General features: G+C 41.9%; 1 protein-coding gene across 6 annotated transcripts in view; it reads left to right on the top strand.

Annotated features, from left to right (window-relative positions):
• Positions 1-20,339, top strand: part of celf5a (cugbp, Elav-like family member 5a) — a 303,484-nt gene that overhangs the window by 187,086 nt on the left and 96,059 nt on the right. For all 6 annotated transcript variants that reach the window (XM_086046324.1, XM_086046326.1, XM_086046325.1 and 3 more), the window contains one exon: positions 5,683-5,731. In XM_086046324.1, the coding sequence (XP_085902450.1) occupies positions 5,683-5,731 (49 nt within the window). The remainder of the gene's footprint in view (positions 1-5,682; positions 5,732-20,339) is intronic.

Raw genomic sequence — 20,339 nt, 5'->3', positions numbered from 1 at the left:
ATTGAGTAAAGTGAAATACAAGTTTTTTGGTTTTTTTTTTCAATTGAAACAGCAGTGGGAATGGATAAATGACATTAAACAAAATTTGCAAATCTTTAGCCTATTCGCATAATATTTTTACCAATAAAAGAATTCAACATTCTTGCTAAAAATTGTCCTTTTTCTTTTGGCTTTGTAGATTCTCAGTCATCCAGTTCAATGGTAATCCACAAGGTTGAATCAAGAATCAAGAATAAATTTGTTTTTCTGTTTTTCTGACCATTCAAAATCGACATAAGCAATTATGCTATTAGAAATGTACAAAATGTACAATTCTATGTACATTTTTCCCCCTCTGAAAATTCCAGCTTTATTCGTGTAATACCACATCTACTCTTCCTTTACTCCTTACTTGAAAGGGGCTTTTTACGTGAACTCAGTCCATTGATGGTAGTTTATGGTAATTATCTGACCCTCCCTCTTCAAATTGCAGCAAGTGGCGAGAAACCAACAGCGGATGAGCACATATTCCAGCCATGTGCACACTACATTACGTACTGCTGGCCCAAGGGTTTCTATCTCACCCTTCTTATAAAACAGCAGCACGCTAGTGCTAAGAGCTTTAATTCAACTGACTGGAGGCTTAACTGAGCAAATGAGGCGGCTCAATGAAGGCATATGGAATTATAGATTTTCTGGAAGCCTGAAAGCAGCAGTACCTTGTGCAGCGAGAGAGTTTTAACTCAAAACTTGCAACTTGACTAAGACTGGTAACTCATTTGAAAATGTACAAGAACTGCTGTGAGTCATCGTCGAGCTCATTAGCTTCAAAACGGTCATTGACGTCAACGCGGCTATGACTCATCACGTCATTGCATTTTAGCCCCTATTCCTTGTCTTTCAATGTAACAATGTCATTTTTTTTCGTATTGGAGCTTGCGGTTGGCCCATCTGCCTCCCAGTTCTTCGGTTTGGGGTTCAGATCTCTGCTCCGGTGTGAAGTTGCATTTTATGTTTAGCATGTGCTTGCCTGGGTTTACTCCAGTCACTTTGGTTTCTTCACACATTGAAATAACATGCGTGTTGTTATGTTACTTGAAAGCTGTCTGTTGGTGTGAGCATAAATGGTTTTGTTTTTTGTTTGCCCTGTAATTGACTAGCAACCAATTTCAGGGTGTACCCTGCCTCTTACCCAAAGCCAGCTGCTCCAGCTCACCAACAACCCAAGGACGAGCACAACAAAATGGATGTATGCATGTTTTTTGTCTTGCTTTTCAAACCTCAAGGTGATCCTCGAACACAGCGTTTATAGTCAACTTAAAAAAAAAAATACAGAAAGAAACTTTTACTGTATCCTTGTTTGCACTGAACAGCAGTGTACAGTGCAACTGCAGTGCGGCACCGACTGGATTTCAAAACTAAGAAAGCAAGTTGCAACAATTTTCAGAGTGTTCATGCTTCACTAAATACCACATTAAGCCAATATGATACAATTCATATTTTTTTGATGCAGTCTTCATAATATTGATGTCTGGAGTGGAAGAGTTTTTAGGCGTTTATGGTTATTCTGAACTCATCAATAGATTTTCTTCTGATCAGGACAGACCGATTCCCTGATTGTTGCGCTTCACAGAAAATTAAATGTCAGCAAGAAAATGTACTATCCATACTATTCCCTTCACAAAACCCTGTGAAATTAGAATTTTACCACAGAAGGCTGCTACATGTAATCAGATTTCTGGGTCCTTAGACATGGTGACGCAGCATGTGGCTTCTTATTCAAGGTTGTTTGTGACCACCCGGTTCCAAGAAATTGTAAACAGCACATTGTAAACACCCTCTCATACATTTAATGTGGCTTTGTTCAGAATTAATCAATCAAATTGTTAAATGGGATTCAGCACACACCTGCCACCACTTCAAGTGCCTCTCATTAACCCCAAATAAAGTTTAGCTGTTCCAGTTCCTGACATTTTCTTCTGTGAGTTTCAGGCAGAGGCCTGGCGGATTTGTGCCCACACTGACTGCTATTTGGAAGCTTACGTAATTGTCTCCTTGTCTAAAGCACTACCACCAGCATCTAACTATACTTTGTAGGTATTGTGTTCATTTAGTGATGAGCAGTCTTGTTCGCGCCAAACCAATCCATCCATCTAAAAGAAAAATTCAATTGAGTTGTACATTTTATAGGGCAGATTAATGTTGGATTTTTTTTTTCTTTAACTATGGTCTCTCGATGTCAGTTTTCATATCACAAAAAAATGTCTTGGATAGGGGTGTGGACTTTATTTTTTAGTCCAGCACATACAATTTTGCAGAGTGTTTCACAGGTATTGTTGGAACTAAGTGTTTTATAGCTATCGGGCAGCACAGTGTGACGTGATTTAGCGCGTCTACCTCACAGTCGAGAGATTCTGGATATCAATCTCGGCTTCATGTTTCCGCGTGTTTTCATGTTTGTTTCCGGGTACTCCACCTTCCTCCCACATTGCAAAAAACATGCATGCATGTTAGGATCATTCAATACTCTAAATTGGCCATAGACGTGAGCGTGCTTGTTGATGTTTGTCCATATGTGCCTTGTGATTGGCTGGTGACCAGTCCGCCTCTTGCCCAAGGTCAGCTCCATCTCACCATAATGAAGACATGTGGTAATTCAAAGATGCATGTCTCTCAGTAAAAAACAAAACAAAGCAGCGTCAAGAATTCGGAGGCATATATTTGTACAGTAAGGTTTGGTTGAACTCCAATCTTTTCTGGTGTTCGACTTTGGAGCTTCATCATATACTGCTAGACTCCCGACCCACCCAAACACTCCTTCAAGTAAAACATCACTCAACAGCCTCATTTAAATCACACAGTTCACATGGTTAAAAAACATGACACCTAATTCCTGTGTGCCTCTAATACTACAGTTTTTTGCCAAGCAAGCACAGGAGCCGTCCAATCAGACAGCGGCGAATAAGCCCTGTACCCTGCTCTTATCAGTGGCAGGCTTAATCAGCATTGTGTGCATTTGTTAGCAGCTTGGATATAACAGACGTTCATTTGTGTGAAAGTCCCACACTCTGGCACAAACCGAACCCATCGGTAATAGCAGTTAAGGACTATCATGCATTGCTCTTGGGCACATAAATAGGCCATTAAGCCGCTATGTTGGAGAGTGAACAGTAACTAGCTTTAGAGCGAGCTGCCTCCCACACGCAGGCGCCCCGCGGAGACAGCCGAGATCATAGCGCGGCGACGGATTTGGCCTCCTCCGTCATGCGGCTGAACAAAAAGTCAACCGGCTCCACCGAGGCATCTTTTGTCCATGTGACATTTCAAAGGCGACTCCAAAGATTTCCTGTGGACGTGATTCTTGTCTCGAGGATGTTTTTGCTCTGGTTCAGATGTCCTTCTGTCGGGGTACAAGTGTGTTTGACACCGACGCGTTGGACTCTGAAATCTAGCCGCACACGTGAGCCCCTTGGCTCGGTATTAGCAAACTTCAGTTTCTTTGCTCTATGACGAGAAGAAAGAACGGATAGATCGGGAAGGGAGCTCAAAGCTGCAACTCTCACAAGCATAACACCCGCCCTGTTTTCCTACAAAGACGTATCCGCCGCTAGTTATTATTTACGACGGGTACATTTATGGAATAATTTCAGTGAGGGAAGGTTACTCTCTTCCTCAAGGTGAAAATGGATACGTTTAGCACTTAATGAATAAGGCCCGAGCCTCTCCCCCATATATCAGCATGTTATTAAGACATTTTAAAATCCCATTATGGTGTTTCTCCTTGAACATGTCATGCTTTTATTGGACTGCCCTGTCTTTAAATCTGACCTTTTTCTCAGCCCTGCTTGGTAACTTGACAGGATGACAATCTGACAAAATATACATCGGAGGAACAAATTTTGTCACATGGTTTTAACTGGGATTATTGATTCAGAATTATAAGAAGAGGGTCTATGCATACATGAATATAGTAGCTGGATGACAGAGCCTGGTATTAAGTGCTTTTAGTAGCGCAAATGTCAATCCGTTTTTCGCAGTCATCGCAGTAACATTTTAGAATGTTTAAGCCGACTTACAATAATGCCCGTGTCAACAATGCACGTCCGGAGTAATGTCTTGCTATTAAGGACGCTTACGAGCCTGGAGTCTCTCATTAATGTTTCTCTCAGCTTGTGGGGGGGGTAGCAAGGTAAAATGATGTGTTTACACACAGCTCACAATGACATCAAAGCATTTGCAGTGACATTTTTCATAAATATGTGAAACTGGCTAAATTAGCAACCGATTTTCAACCTTCAAGTATGACAGTTCAGCGGAATTTTAAGCATGTAACATTTGAAGTGTCAGTGGTCAAGCTAAAAAAGAGTAACAAGAGTAGTAAGTTAGGTTCAAGCATCCGGGAGCTCCGCATGGCAAATTCATTTCAGCAACCACACCCCAAATTTTCCGTACCGCACACCTACAAAAAATTCTAACTACATGGACAGTACTCCCTGATTCTTTGTTTTCATTTTTTTGTATTTTCATTTCATATATGTAGACTGTTCAACCGTATATTACATTACATTTTCCATTGTAATGAACTGTTGTTGGTGATAAAGTTTATATAACAAAAGTCGATGCAAAAGTTGCCAGCCTGCTTCGGTAGGTCTCAATTCCGTGTGGAATCTACATGTGTCAAGCATAAACCAAGCATTTGTAACAGTGGAATTGGTTGTTCAGTCATTTGTCTTCCATCTCATTAAAAATAGCATTTAACCTTTAACGCACTTAGGTGTGGCGACACAATTATCTGGTCATTCTGGATGTCCTTGTTTTACAGCGGTGAAAGAAGATGTTGTTCATATCAATGGCCTTACTTAAGATAATTGTTTGATATCGCTGGCTACAGGAATTATGCGTAACCAATATGTTGTCTTACGTTACCCTTAAAAACCACCAGTTACTGGTATTCACAAATTCCATGTCTAATGTGATAAAACACACACAGGTACGCTCTCCTTTTTCAGTTATCATCATAAGCTAATTTGACTTTTTTGGAGGTTTCTCAATGGTCAGTTCACAATGTTAGCAACGATATGGGAGCACATTTTGATAGCATAAGTCAAGTCAAGGAAAGGCTAGTTCTTAAACAGCACGTAAAATCATTCTATATATCTGTATTTGTACTTACATACAGCATATGAGTACTTTTACCATCCTTTGGTGACAGTTGAAACTTATACTTCTGTTGTAATTGAACAAAAAACAACAACGAAACACGAGTCAGGTGAACGTGTGAGTGGCTGACAGTGTGACATAAAGGCCATGGTGACGGAGTTGTCTAATCCAGACAATGCCATTCTTATCAGGGTCCAGTGGATTAGATTGAGCCTCCTCACCATAGAATCCTTCCCAGCCAGACAGACACTCTCCGGTGGCCCAAGGGCCCTCGATCGATAGGCCCGGATTGATCCTCCTCTGGCTCGTCCTGATGCGGGATTCACCTTTATTAGGGCTGCTGCTTCTCTTCCCCACTCAATCTCCCCCTTCAACCTCTTACTAAGACCGCCTTGCAGGCTCTCCAGCCATCTTTGGTGGACAACAAACAGAGTCAATGACACTTTGATCTGTATTTTAAAGAAGTTATTAATATGGACAACAGGATGTGAACACCGATGGATTGAGCCAACAGCCCTAACCTTGTCTTTCTTTTCTCTACAGATGACTCGCCCAATCCAGGTGAAACCGGCCGACAGTGAGAGCCGTGGAGGTAACCACCTTTTGACCCCAGATAAAAAAGTTTTCATTGCCATTCGTTTGTGCAGTTGATCAGAGTTACGCAATACATGCATAATTGTTTGGGGCATGAATTAAAGTGTTGAGATTTACGGCATGTTGTTAACAAGTTACATGTGCAGTTTTAAGCATGATCTTGCGTTGTTTGAAAAGGGAACATAGTATTCAACTAGATTGTGACGTGACTGCACCACAATGTTGTGTGTGTCCGACTGTTCGTGTTTATATTCCAAGGTGCTAAGTGACCTATTCGTTCTTCCTCTCTTGTTGCAGTTTCTCAGTATTTTGTTAAATGTGTCCTTTTTGTTGTGTTTTAAACTCAACATTCACCTGGAATGAATAGGAATATTCCAGAAGTACGTGGAATTATTTTAAAATGTGTTTCCTAAAATAAAGGCTGTCGTTAAGTAAATCAACACCCCTGGACAGGATTTATGGAAATACGGTAATTCAAGAGTGCCGGAGGTGGGTGTTGACACTTTGGTGACAAATTAGGATTGTTCAGCTTTGGCAGAGTTCTACTGTTTGACATTCAACTCGTTGGCCCATTTTCTGCATCTGCAGCATCCTGGCTAATTCCTTTCATAATTTCCTCTGATCTGGTATGCTATCAATGTACACATTTTGTTGACTTAATCTGATTTTAATTCTAGTATATTGTAACTCAATCCTTATCTACCACGTTGAAAAGACAAAAAAAAAATGCATCAACATCCATATTTAACACAAGCCAAAATGGAAACCATGTCATCTTTCTTTGGCTGCTTGTTTCATGCATTTATAACAGAAAATGAAGCCTTTTTTGGGGGGATTTGTAGCTGACTCAAAACCCACAGAGATTCACTCAATCCTCATCGCATTTGCGCCCGCAATGAGGTCATAAAGAATTAAAGAATCTGTCTTATTGCAGTGATGTAAAGCTGCGATGGAGTTTCCAGTTGCCCAACCCTCTTCCTGTTCCCTATGCCAAGTGCATTATTATCGCCTTGTGAATTAGATGGTGAATAAGCTCAATAGTGGAGAGCAAGGTGACCATTTTAAACCGTTGCGCCATTCAGGTTGCGTGTGCGCGCGTTCGAAACATGAGCGTAAACAGCGCAGAGGGAGGGGGACTTGGAGGGGGAAGTGCGTACAGCTTGGCAAACAATCAATAAATTTGCAGGGCGCTCGCCAAGATCCTCATTACTCGGGCTTAATTCTGTCGCCTTTGATCGCTCCTGTTTTTGGAGGAATGTATTTACTCCCAGGCGCGCATATATGCTAATGAGGAGGCGTCCTTCAAGAAGTTGAGAAACATTGCTGTTTTGTTTTTCCCCCCCGCATACATCTCTTGAACAGAGCAGTCTGCTTTTGTTGTTTTAAAAAAGGAACAATGTTTTGCGGATCGGAGAGAGAAAGCGCAAGAGAGGTTTGGAAGTGAAAAAGAGGCGGGATAGAAATGCACAAGCAATGCCAAGTGCATACAGCTGCTGTGCTGCACTTCTGAGGCTTTACCTCAAAACCTCTGCCGATTTGGTGTGAATTAGGATGGCTGGGCATTTGGCTGCCTGTCAAACAAGGCTTCAAAGGACAGGACAACCCGGTAGAGAGTTGCTGGAAAGGCCAGGAAAGCTCACAGAGAAACTGCCTCCGTTGCTTCCTCGCTTCCTTACCTTCACTCACCGTGTAATAGGAGTGATTAGACAAGCCAAAGATTGATGTCCCCTATAGCTCCATCGATTTAGCCATTGTGCTGCCGTGTGTCCACATTAACAATGACACTCAGCTGCCTCTTTACTTGCTCAGTAGCGGCCACTTTGAGAGTTCCCACGACACGCCGGTCAGTCAGCACAGTGTCCACTTACTGACCGGCCTGAAGACCCCACTGAGGGGGGAGCAGGTGCCGGGGGCAGACCTGAAGGTTGCACATCATCTTAAATGGACAAGTCAGAGTGACGCCGTAGGGACCATCAACTCTGAGTTATCTTATTTCCAATGGTAACGAGCAATGGACCGCCGAAACGTCCAAAATCCTGGCTTGGGAACTTTCTGACCTTGTAGAACGGTCCATTTGGAAAGCTCAGCCCTAAAAACATTGTAGTGGAAAGTGTCTTTGTACAGCCTTTCGTTCAAACGTTATTTCCAACAATAAAGAAATGAAGACCGCCAAAATGACCCAAATCCTGCCTGGGACACTTAATTGTATTGTGGAAGGATGAGGGTCATACATTAATATTTTTTACAACTCTAAAGGTCAAAATCTACCCTCGGACACTTCCTGACTTCATAGAAGGGTGTCGATTGTGACACACTTTTGTGGCAAGTCTTTAAAAAAGTGTTGCATGTGGCTTCCCTGCAGATACTCTGCAGGAGCTCATACTATGTGGGACTGCCCATACTCCCCAAGGCCTATTTTACGATGCCTTAGCTTTGCTGTTCAAAAGGGTGTAAATGTGTGAGTGTGTTTTTTTGCCGTGGGAGGTCCTCTCTAAGAGATCAGGAGGCAAGAAATGACCTGCAGAGATGGATCCTTGGAGGATTTTTTTTGTGTGATTTGAGTCTATTGGCTTTCAGTTAGCAACATTTTCTGACACTAAGGAAGTGTTGAATTAATTACCTCCTATGTTCACTTGAGGGAGAGGCACCAGGGATAGAGGCAGTCTGCCCTGCTGTCTCTGGGCTACTCTCTCGGTCCAATAGGGGCAACTTATTCCTCAGTGCATCACGCTATACTAATTAGTGCCTTAATCTCATTAAGGGGAGGAAAGTTGAGATCACCTTCATGAGGGAAGACCTTTCCACTGTGGTTTTTATACCTGCTGGACTTGAGCTCCTCCAGGACATCTCAGAAGCCAAAGACCACACAGACCACAATGTTTCCCTGCTTAGTGATGCGTTTAAAACTGAAGCGGCCTGTCGTCAGGCATCAAACAGAACCAACAATACGTGCTTCGGATGAAAGCAAAATTCTTCTAACAAAGTCCCTTGAATATTTCATCACCGCAAGATATTGAATTCAAGCAGAGCTGTTTTCATTCGGGGGGGATCCCCTGGCTTCCCCTTAATCTGACACCAAAAAAACAAACTGGTGAACCACATAGTGCTACATAGAAGCCTCAGAACGCGTTGTCTCCTACAAAATCAAAGGGAAATGTACGCTGGAGTAAATTCATCCAAACACTCTGTCAGCCCCTGCTGCCGCTTAACAAAGACACACTGTGAAATGAATATTAATGGCCAATCACCTACCTAATCTAGCAGAACAACAGACGTTTCACATTGAGCCCGCCATAGTTGCACACGCCTCCGTCACCAACGATGCAAACCATCGAGGGGCGCTGTTGTTGTTTGGGTGGGGTGAGGTGAAGGTGGGGTGGTAGTGTTGCAAGGAGGCAACAGGGACCTGCCTCACCCGTTTTTTTCCTCAGATGGACATGAGCTAGATTGATTTTCCATCACACGTGGCACTGACGACTGGCACTGACTGCTGCTGATATTTCAGTTTTGAAGGGCTGTTCAGAGCCTGCTCAGAGGACTTGGCGTCCTCACCCTGGAGAAATCAGCTTCGGCCGCTTTGATTTGCCCCTAAACGCTTTGCTCTCCACCATCGCTATCCCACCCCGTCCTTGCGTCCAGACCTTTTGATTAGATTGTCTTGTTTTCACATCTTGTTTTAGTCCAGCCAATCCCTCTTATCTCGCAAATGACGATTAGATGATCATGTTTTGTGATCAAAATATGACAGATAGTGGTGAACCCAGGCAGAAAACGACCTCCAGTGCAGAGCAAAAGAAGCCAGCAGTGTATGTCACACTTGCTTTATCAGAATGCAAGTACTCATTAAAACTTGCTAACTCGTGCATTTGTTGTAACAGTCTCTGAAAGTTTTAAGATGATTTAAGATTTGTAAAAAGCTTACAAGTACCTTTAACCATGTTTAGCATGGCCATTTTATGTTGAATAACCGGAGACATTAATTGGGTTTCTTACTTTGACAGCGAAAAATTGTAAAGAATTGTGTTGTTACTGCTCTGGAGTGTCATGAGTTGGATGTCTTCAAGAGTCTTATGACTATTCTAACAAATAATAATAGAATGTCTTCATAAGACTGCTGGCTGAGCACTGTCAAATGTTCGACGATAATCAACTGATCAGATGTCCTAAAGAACAAAAAAACAAAAACGTGGTTGATAGAATCCCTTAAAGGGCATGAATTGACTTTACTTTTGTCTACACTTCAGCTGTCTTTAAAATCGCTCAAAGTTCAATACTTTACCACCGAAAATAAATTGAGGTTATAAGAAAAACAGCTACACAATGCGAGTGATCTGACTTTAGCTAATTTCCTGGGTCACCTTTCCTCAATGAATGATTGTCCCTGAAGGTATGAAGGATAGTGTTTGAAAATTGTAGCTGGCACTGAACCGGAACATGATTGACTTACTGATTTGGCATGTGACTTCAACTACATCGACCATCTTGGAATGTATTTGTGTGAAATCATCAGGTTTGTTTGCCTTGACATTGACAAATTAAGTTTGAAGGCGATCTAACCCTGGCTTAGTGAACAAGTAACTTGGCCAGAGGCTAGCAATCTGATCTTAACCTCAGCCACCTTTACCCATCTTTCTCAGGTGTCGGGTTAGAGACTTTTAGATAGAATGATGATCCTTGACAGTCTGGAGAAGAGTCCTCCTGAATTTCCACTGGTAGCACACTATAAAGGACGTGCAGCTACTGTTTTGACCATTTCCAGTATCTCAGCTTCCTCGGCTGTCTTCCGTGTGAAACCGTTAGCTTACTCTGTTTTTACCATCGTTCTGAAATGTTGGGTCGGATGTCCTCAATAGTCTCGGGAATAAAACACAATGTTGATTCTTCACAATCTGAAGAACAGAGTTTGAAAATTGCCATGAGTAGCACACTACAAAACTGCAGGTAACATTGAGCTTGCCTTCTTCAGGTATCTTTTGTGTCGAATCTTTCGGTCGCTTTTTGAAAGCATAGAAAAAGTAGCTTATGTATGACCTGACATTGGACCTCAGCCACCTTTCCCCACAGGGTCAGATTTCAAGCCGTTTTGGGTCAGATGTCTTACGAAATGCTGTTTGAACATAGAATTATAATCCTTGACAGTCTGAAAAAAGAATAACATTTCACCAAAGTTATGTGCTGTACAGTATCTTTGAAGGGGATTTTAGTGCATCCTCATCCAGACAAGGAACTTACCAAGTGAATTTTAGCAACCTTTCTCCTCTGTCTTACTCATATTAAATTCAAAATGATTAAGATTGGCAGAGGACCGTGGCTGACTGGTCAGCACGTCTGCCTCGCAGTGCAGAGATCGTGGGTTTGAATTCGGCCCTGGCCTTCCCGTGTGGAGTTTGCATGTTCTCCCGTGCCTGCGCGTTTCTTCTCCAGGTACTCCAGTTTTCTCCCACATTCCCAAAACGTGCATGGTAGGTTGATCGGATGCTCTAAATTGCCACTTGATGTGATTGTGAGTGCGAATGTTTGTCTCTGTGTGCCCTGCGATTGTCTGGCTACCTATTTGGGGTGTCCCCCGCCTACTACCCAAAGTCAGATGGGAGAGGCTCCAGCGCCCCCCTCGACTCTTGTGAGGAGAAGCGGTTTGGATAATGGATGGATGGATGATCAAGATTTGAGCTAAAGTACGGTTCGGTGCAGTGAGGTGAGAGGAGGAACACATTCTCTTTCAGATGACGCTCAGTTGGTGTTGCAGCAGGCTTGCTGAGCACAGCCGGAGCCACGTCCCACTGAGGTGGCCCGGATTAGAAACAGGCGCTGGCATTATAGAGCCTGCCACCAACTCAGCCGCCCACACAAACAGGACACACGTACAGTACATCTCGCATGCAAACAAGCACATACCCAGTGCGGTGGTCGCATCACATGGTAATAGGCACCCGTGCGTTCACACAGGGACGTGTTCAGCATACAAAATGTATTTAAACACAAATGTATTGTGAATAATATAGACTAGTATCTTCTTTAACTTTTGTAAGCCAAGCAGCAGCGTTGTATTGTTTGTGTGTTTACTCCAACTGAAGGGCAATGATTTTTTTTTCTCTCTCGAGTTCACTGAGATGTGACGGAAGAATGAGAAGAAGCAGAGCGAGATCCAATAAGTTAAAATGTAGAGCGAGTACAAGGAGGCTGGAAAAAGAGAGCATCTAGATTGAGAGAGCACCGGGTTACTTGCTCGACTGCTGTTCCGCGCTCTGTTTTTTGATGATGAATTTATCTGGCATAAAAGACAACAGAGTGGTCCATGTATTAAACATCAGTGGTGTTCTCCTTTCTTAGAGAGACAAAGCTCAGTAATGAAGCAGGCAGGAAGGCCTCTAAGCTCCACTGATCTCCCCACCGGTGGAGAGGGGTAGTTAGAAGAAAAAAGAAAGAATGACGAAAAAGACAGATTGGCAAGAGTAGAGAGGCGAAGGAAGAGAATTTGTTCCAGGACACTGGGGTTGAGAAGGATAGAGAGCAAAATAAAGTGGCGAAAAGTGTGGCTGAAACACCAACTGGGGAGGGGTGGTAGGCGTGGGCAAAAAAGCAAAATGCTGAACAGTAGTTCTTCTCCCTTTGGACACAAGAAAACTATAGATTACCAGTCACAATGTGCTTGGCTAGGCACAAATGGAGATATTCCAAATAACAGCGAGCATGTTCAGAGGTTGTTGGGATCAGGCTGAGGTAATCCTAACGCTACGCCAGGCGGCGTTCCCTTGGTCCAAATCCCCTCTGATACTCACAGAAACAACACTCATACAGGACCGGAACAGTCTGATAACTCCAACGAACAGTCCCAAAACGCTCAGGTCATTTAATCCCCCTTTTCCACTCCACACCTGTCATGGTTTTCTTCTTTTATTGACCCATTTCCATTGCCAAAATCAAGTCGGTTGGGGTTCCTATAGGGCTGCATGGGTGATGTAAACCACTGCCACAAGTATGGACTTAAGCTTTGAAGTTAGATGGACAGAAACCCAATAATAAACACTTTTGCTGACGTTATTTTACCCTGTCAACTCCTGCTCTAGATTCTGCATTATAATTCACAGTTAATCCATTGCATCTGTTTTTACGGCTACTGTCAGAGTCCTCTCACATAAAATGACTCAGTCCGATCCTTTAATTTTATTATACTAATTTAAGCAGCAATATACATAATAAACCAGATCTTTTGCGAGGACAGTAAACATGGATATCCTGGAATACAAGTATAAAGAAACTAGTGCAAATAATTGCGTCAAACCAAGTGGTCTTAAATAGGGGGTGGGTCAGCCAGGTATTTCTCATGTTATCCCAAATGCGGACTTGTGTGGTGTACCTCTCGCAGTCACTTTATTTCAGGACGTTGTAACACAGACAAGGTTGTTTTAAATGTTAAGCACGTTCTATTCATTGGCTCCTAAGCTCATTCGGCTTGTAAACAAATGCACATTTACCATTTTACGTTCTTATTTACCACATTGGCTTTAAAGTAAATTGCACTTTACAACTGTATCTGAAGCCCTGGAGGTAGTGAAAAACTTTAAGCTATAAGAGAAGTCATTTGAGTGAAAGTAAAGTTGCAAGTCTTTCATGTGTCTTGTCGAGGGGGGTGGTGGATGGGGGAGGTTGGTGCAGGTGAAGAACTGTAGATGTAAAATCAAGAACGCAGCAGACAGAGCGGCCGGGATGATGAAATCATTTCTGCAGGGATGTGCGTTGCTCCTGAGGCTGAGATTGTGCTGAGGCTGTAAGAGTTATGCAGAGTCAGTGGAAGGAGTCGCGCACGATTCGCTAATACACCGGCGAGGTGGAGATCAATTAGCCTTATCTAACAAACTACTAATGATAATGCCAACGCTAAACTTGCTGACACGGCCGAGAACAACAAGAGAAAGCAGAGTGATGATGTCATGAGTTTAGGAAGTGGTTAAGGTGCAGTATTCTGTACTTTTTCCTTTTTTTTCCTGAGTGAATACAGAGAAACATCAAAAGTCGAACAAAGTCTTCTCAGTGATGCCGGTTAGGGTAATAATGCAAAGTGAATTAATTTGCTAAGCTGCCGTTAATAGCTGTACTGACAATGTTTTCAGAAGCATTTTTATCATATTATAAACCTAATTAAAACGAAAAAAGTAAAATTACTCACTGTTGTAAAATGGTGTTGATTGCAGACATTTCTGACCTCTGATCATTTTCAATCCCATGATGCTAGTTATCAGCCATCATGCTTTAACCTACATGATATCACAAGATTTGCTGTCTCGCACACACGGCCAACAACGAGGCACTCTAAAGTGGCCACGCCATTGGTCTATCGGGAGGGAAGGTATATTATCAGGGTGTAGACATAGCTGCCTAGCTAAGTGTGCATCACAATTGCCACAGATAACCTCTAACATGAACAAAGGCGCTCAAATTTTTTAATTGCGTGGGAGGGCTGACTCACGCCAGATTACAAAGTGTGCACGCGGCGGTGTTTTAGCCACAGCAAAAAAAATAAATAAATCTGGAAAATAGAAAAGGAAAAAAAAATGTTTTCAGCTAAACTGTATCCCCACATTTAGTTCTCGGTCTTTGCACGTTTTCAACAATTATCTACTTTTTCCCAAGACCGACAATAAAGAATTTATTAAAGCATGTGTATAAGATGCACTCAATTCCAGGAAACAAATATAGCTGAGTTGTGTTGGCAGGAGTTTGGTATGTTCAACTGTACGTAAAAGCAGATGTATGAAAAATGGGAGACACTTTCTGGAGAAAAGCATCATCCAAAACCAACTTGTACCGAAACCTGGGCATACGAAAACCGAGGTTCCACTGTAGTAAACCGTACCAATTTAGGTGTTTGATTTTAAAAGTTCCTGTGCACTGCTAGAATGGCACATGCAATCAGCACACAGATGCAAGCAGCAGAAGGTGTCATGTGATAAAACTCATAAAAAAATAGTTAAAGTTAACAACCGTTTTGACATTTTAATCTTCATTTTAAATTTTTTTCGCAAGACGTGATTTCATGATGCACAAATGTTGCCGTTATCGCTTTTCCCCTCTGTGCTCGCTTATGAATATGAATGCATAAAAACACAAGTCAGTCTTTTTTAAAAGCCAAACACATTCTTGGTGACGGTCTCCTCGTGGATCAGCAAAGGCTACTCTTGTACACAAAAAAGGAAATGTCAGGAATCATGTTTAGTTTTCCTTTGCCAGAAGGCAACTGCAGTTTGGAGACTGCCTTGGTGCAGAAATACAAGCAGACTACGCGGGTGCTGGAAGAAAGCGAGGCGAGGATGGCCGGCAAGGTTATCCAGTCAGCCGCTGCCTCTCAGCCCCTACGCTGTCACCCTTAATAACACCCTCTCCCTTATCACCCCGACAATCACCTTGAGAAACAAACTCCTCCTTCAAAGAAGACGGCGGGATGAGACGATGGGCAGCGCGAGCCAGCTCGTCCCGTTGTTTTCATTACAGCCGTCTCAACTCTTTGGGGACAAACAGACTGCGGATCAATTTGGGGCTCAATTTTGCTCACTTTATCATTCTATTTTTTCTCGCTCTCTTGTTCTCTGTGAACCCCTTAAACACGGCAAAGAACTGAATTGATGTGCAGCACTTGTGACAACAATGGATACCACTATTCTGCACCTCGCGCCGCAGTGCCCTTTTGTGAAATGGTTTCGAACCACAACCGATGATGGAAGAGCCCTACTTCTGTCTGTCCATCTATTGGTCTCTCTGACAAAACAATTTTTCCATCTATCTGTCTGTCTGTCTATATATCTGTCACTTTTATTTATATAGTTTATATTTCACAACTGTCTTTCTAACCACTGTAATAATCACTAAAAAAAAACCAACAACATTGTTTATGCTACTCACCCATAACTTTGATATTTGAAGTGTGTTGCCACTTTGGCTATGCTTGTGAGGTGAGTCTCTACTATAGTGTGTCACTTTATGGTGGACATGCGTTTATATCATTATTATTATTATCATCATTTTTAATATGACTCATTGTTAAAAATCAGCCTGGACAGAGATGTGTGTGCCACTTTCCTACATCACAAAATTGCATTCCCTGTTCTATTAGTGTTATCAAGCTTGTCCTCTAAACCCTCAGTGGTGACATCACAAAAATCTGAAGAAATGTACCACAACAGGCTTATTTACACTGTATGTACACTGGATAAAGCAGCACACAGAGCTGCCAACTGTTACGGATTGTTTGTATTTTGTTCCAGATATCACTGGATGCTCTGAATGCTAAAGATATTTATGAAAAAAAATGGATCACATTGCTCAGAAAGGTTGGAAATAAGCAAAAATTATTGGTAGATAATTGTGATGTCTATTTTACAACACGCCGCAGACGTGGCCTTATACTGTCAGTGGCACTGGTGACGTAATGCATAGTCCCTCACTCATGGACAGTAGAAGCTAGCAGATGCTGGAAGCTAATGTCTTAAAGCTAACCCTGATTACTGCTATTTATATCAGCAGCAAGAAACATGGGCAGTGTCCCAAAGTTAAATTTCACCGGGAGATTATTATGTCCCTTAATGCGCAGACAACAACTGGGTGCTAACGACAACTTAATTCATCATAGCATAAACGCCAAACAAACACTGTCATTTCTGTTCTTAAACTTTATGATTTTAGTATTTAGTTATTTTAGCCATTCATGTGCAGTAATTGTACTAATTTGCGCAAATTGTTCAGAGGTACATTTCTATAGGTTGTCAGCTCTGAGCACATGGTTAATTACCTAAGGTTACTCTCATGCTATGTTCAAAGGAACTGCGAACAATTTTATGTTTCTTATCATGAAGCAGCGTATGTTCAGCCAGGTTAGTCAGTAAACCTTATCTATTGCATTCCTTGCATCTTCTCAGTACAATCGCCGGTATTTGGAATGAACTTCACTGCTAGCTCTGTGTTCCCCAGTTTTTATTCCAGTAACGTCCCCCAAATTTTGGATTTGTTTGTGACTGTAGAGCCATATTTTTCCTGAACATTAAAATAGAATTCCACAGAGGGTACAAGTATCCCACTGTACAGCATATGGAATGGTACTTTAAAAAAGTTTTTCTCATTGTGTTGTCTTTTCTACAAAGGGGTTTGAAATTTGGTATTGCTGATTTGGTGGTCACATTCAAGCAGGAACTCATGGCGATAATGGTAACCTGGTCACTGTGATCATGTGTGAGCATTTGTGTGTATACCATGTGTGCTTGTGTTCTCGTTTGGCTGATTGGAGATGACCTGGAGGAGGTCAAATAAGGGCTCTGATTGGATGCCGTGGCCCAGGCAATGTCTGCCAAATCACCGCAATCACCCGTTTGTGCCTGCTCGCTACTTAATGACACCACTTCATAAGAAAGTAGAGCGGTCATCAAGCAGTGCAACGCGCACACACGCATGCACACACTCATGGCGATGTCAGGCTCGTCATATCGGGTGGGGCACTGAAGGCCTCAGAGCAGGGAGACCATGTCCACCAACAGATGGGAAGACAATAAAGCACACGTGCGTGGATACAAAAAGTCTACACACCCTTGTTGAAATGCCAGGGTTTTTTTATTTAATAAGTGACACCAAGAAAAATCATTTCAAAATGTTTTCCACCATTAATGTGAGCTACAACTTGCACAAGTCAATCATTTCAAGAGAGAAAGTAAAAATTAACAATTGAAATAATGTCATTACCCAAGTGTGCATACTCTGATAACATTCAAACCTATGTTAAAGTTAGTACACAGCTGCTACCATTCCAAGTGCCCACCTCTGCATTTTTCTGTTTCTTCACAAAAAGTGAAATGATGTGTTCCAAATTCTAACTCCAGCCATCATAAAACGTCTATTAACAGCGCAAATAATGTTTCACCATACGTTAATGTCTATTTGTTGTATAAAGAGAACTTAGTTTTGCCTTGAGATACGATTGACCAAACCTTTTTAGATGTTTTTTTTCGTTTTTTTTTTTACTTTGACCTGCAAACTAAACTCAACTGACTTCATAACAAGGAGCAGTTTGGCAGATGAACAATTTTTCAAAAAAAGAGGCTTATTGACCCTCCCGGTTTTAGTTTGTCAAACCAAATATAAAACAAACCCCAGGCACAATTATTAAGTTACTCAGAACAGAAGCAGAAGAAGTATAACCTTGGCCAAAGAGCCACATACTCCTTCACCAAGCAGCCTGCTCTGGCAAAATTTCCATTCCAAAATGTTCTTATTGGTTGTTTCGCTGTGTATTTTTAGCAGAACCGACTTGAAATGCTGTTGACGCTAAAACATATAATATTATACAGTATTGTCTCTAACAACTAAATCTGTTTTGTTGCTACACCAAACAGATGGGTTATTGGATATTTTTGAGTGGCTTCAGAATGTTAGGCGGGCCCAGGCATAGCGGATTGTGTCTGATCTGCTCAGGGCAGAATTCACTGGCCTAATTGTGAGACCTTTGCCCACTGCGCTCCGTGTGGAAAGAACATGTCCTGTGTGTTCACGGCGAGAGGCCAAAGTGTATCAAGAGCGCAGCTTTCCACTAAAACTGACAGCAGATGACAACAAAATATGCTTTGGCCCTTATACAAACTGCTTCTTTTAATGCACAAAAATGATAAATTCTCAGCTGAATTGTGTTGTGCGGGCTGTTAGATCACACAACAAGAGACAAATAGTGTTTTGTAACATAGATAATGACAAAAAAAACAAGCAGAGCTGCTTTCACCTCGGGGTGTGCACAGAAATAAACGGCTCTTTCTCCTACCAGCGCCCAACGTATGCGTGCGCCACCGTCGCTTTTTATTTATCTAAAGTGGCACAATGCAATTTCATTCTCGGCCTCGGCACTTTAGCGTGGGGGAAAATGGAATATCGCAACGTGACGTCTCCAGGTGGATGCAAATGCCAAAATATAAAATCCAAATTTTACCCTTTAGGGCCGTATGGATGGCAGAATAAGATGGTGGAGTGCATTTATGTGATGCAGCTATAAACTAGATGCAGTAGCAGAGAATAGAACATATTTGAATGGTATTTGAATACCATTAACTCGGCTATCTTTCCACTGTTTTTCCTGATAACAAATGTAATTCAAGAGCGGAAATGAAAATAGTACAATTAAAGAGTTTAGGGGTCTGGGTAACACTTACAGTATAAGCCATTCCCATTGAATTATTCGGTTATATTATGATGTAAAAGGCACTTAAAAGTGAATTTAAGCGGACACATTATAGAAATGTGACTTTTTAATTTCTTTTATTCACATATTTTGCTGTTTGGGGCGCTTGCCTACCCATCAAGTGTGAAAGTGTTCAACCAAGTAATTTTTTTGTGAGGTGCGCATGTCAAAAGATGTGTTTTTAAACAAGTCATTCACATTTTGACCCTATTGTTACATGATACATGTTAATATTCCCGATAAATGCGAAAATACACATAGAGATTCTCCATGGATGTCTTGGCGACTTCATCGCCTTCCATCTTGACTGCAGTACATGTGACCATCCACAAAACAGATTACTTGCGTCTAATATATAAATGGAGATCCATACTTACATTTCCCGAATGGGTATTAAAGATGCTTTCAATTAATGTATACATTGTGGAAATCAGGCAATATTTGCTGAAGCTAGGTCAACTTAAACATCAGAAATTAAGTAGCTAGAGAATGGAGAAAATCAGGATCAAAGTTGGTGAAATGAACTCCTTAGAAACACGAAATCCTTATAGTAGCACTTACCGTAAAGAAATTCAATTAATACCACTTATTTACCATAAAATGACCTTTCTAATCCCAAACAGCATTAAAAAAGTAATTATCAACTCACATCAGTACACTCACTGACTAACACGCAAACCTTATTCCAGCTTCTGTTGTCCCTCACTCGGCCACGCCCCTTAAAGACACACATCCAAATACTGACGTACATACAGTAGTTGCACTTTATAAAACCAGTGCACTTGTTTACATTTGCTTACATGTTTTTAATTGCATACAAGCCATTGCTCTTTTCTTTATTAAACATCGAAAACTAAACATGGTGGTGTTTGTTGGGCTGGAACGTAGAGTAGTGGCTCATTTGCATGAGACAAAACCATCTGATGTGAACAGGGTTGTTTAGAAAGGGTGATAATTGTGCTGTAATTGTTTGCATTTTTAAGCATGCCACCCACAGTGTATTATTAAGACACCTGGGAGATGTTTCAACATGTCTCCTTTTCTCAACCAGATAGAGCGGAGGTTTACTTTTGAAATTTTGAGCAGGGCAACAAAGTCAACTGATGAAAATAAACTGTTGGTGTAATTTTTACTTGTCAAAGCGGGCCAGCTATCAGACAAGGCCGTAGTAGAGGTGGCGAGACGTAGCGTGCGATGGCATGTGATGCGCCATTAGAGTGTGTTTGTGTGTTGGGGGACGTCAACCCTGCTTCACTAGGCACCAAATAGAGGCTTTTAAATTAGGCCCGGCCACATCTCACCTGCCGCCGCCATCTCACCTGAGGGGACGACAAATAGCGCCGTGTGCATGCTTACGCCTTCATGATTACTTACCCGCCCACTCGTCACACTGTCATCT

This window comes from Filicampus tigris, chromosome 12 (assembly GCF_054856515.1).
Source record: "Filicampus tigris isolate MCC_2025a chromosome 12, RoL_Ftig_1.0, whole genome shotgun sequence".
Classification (NCBI taxonomy): domain Eukaryota; kingdom Metazoa; phylum Chordata; class Actinopteri; order Syngnathiformes; family Syngnathidae; genus Filicampus; species Filicampus tigris.
The sequence above is the reverse complement of the archived record's forward strand: the minus strand, read 5'-3'. Positions and strand labels throughout refer to the sequence as shown.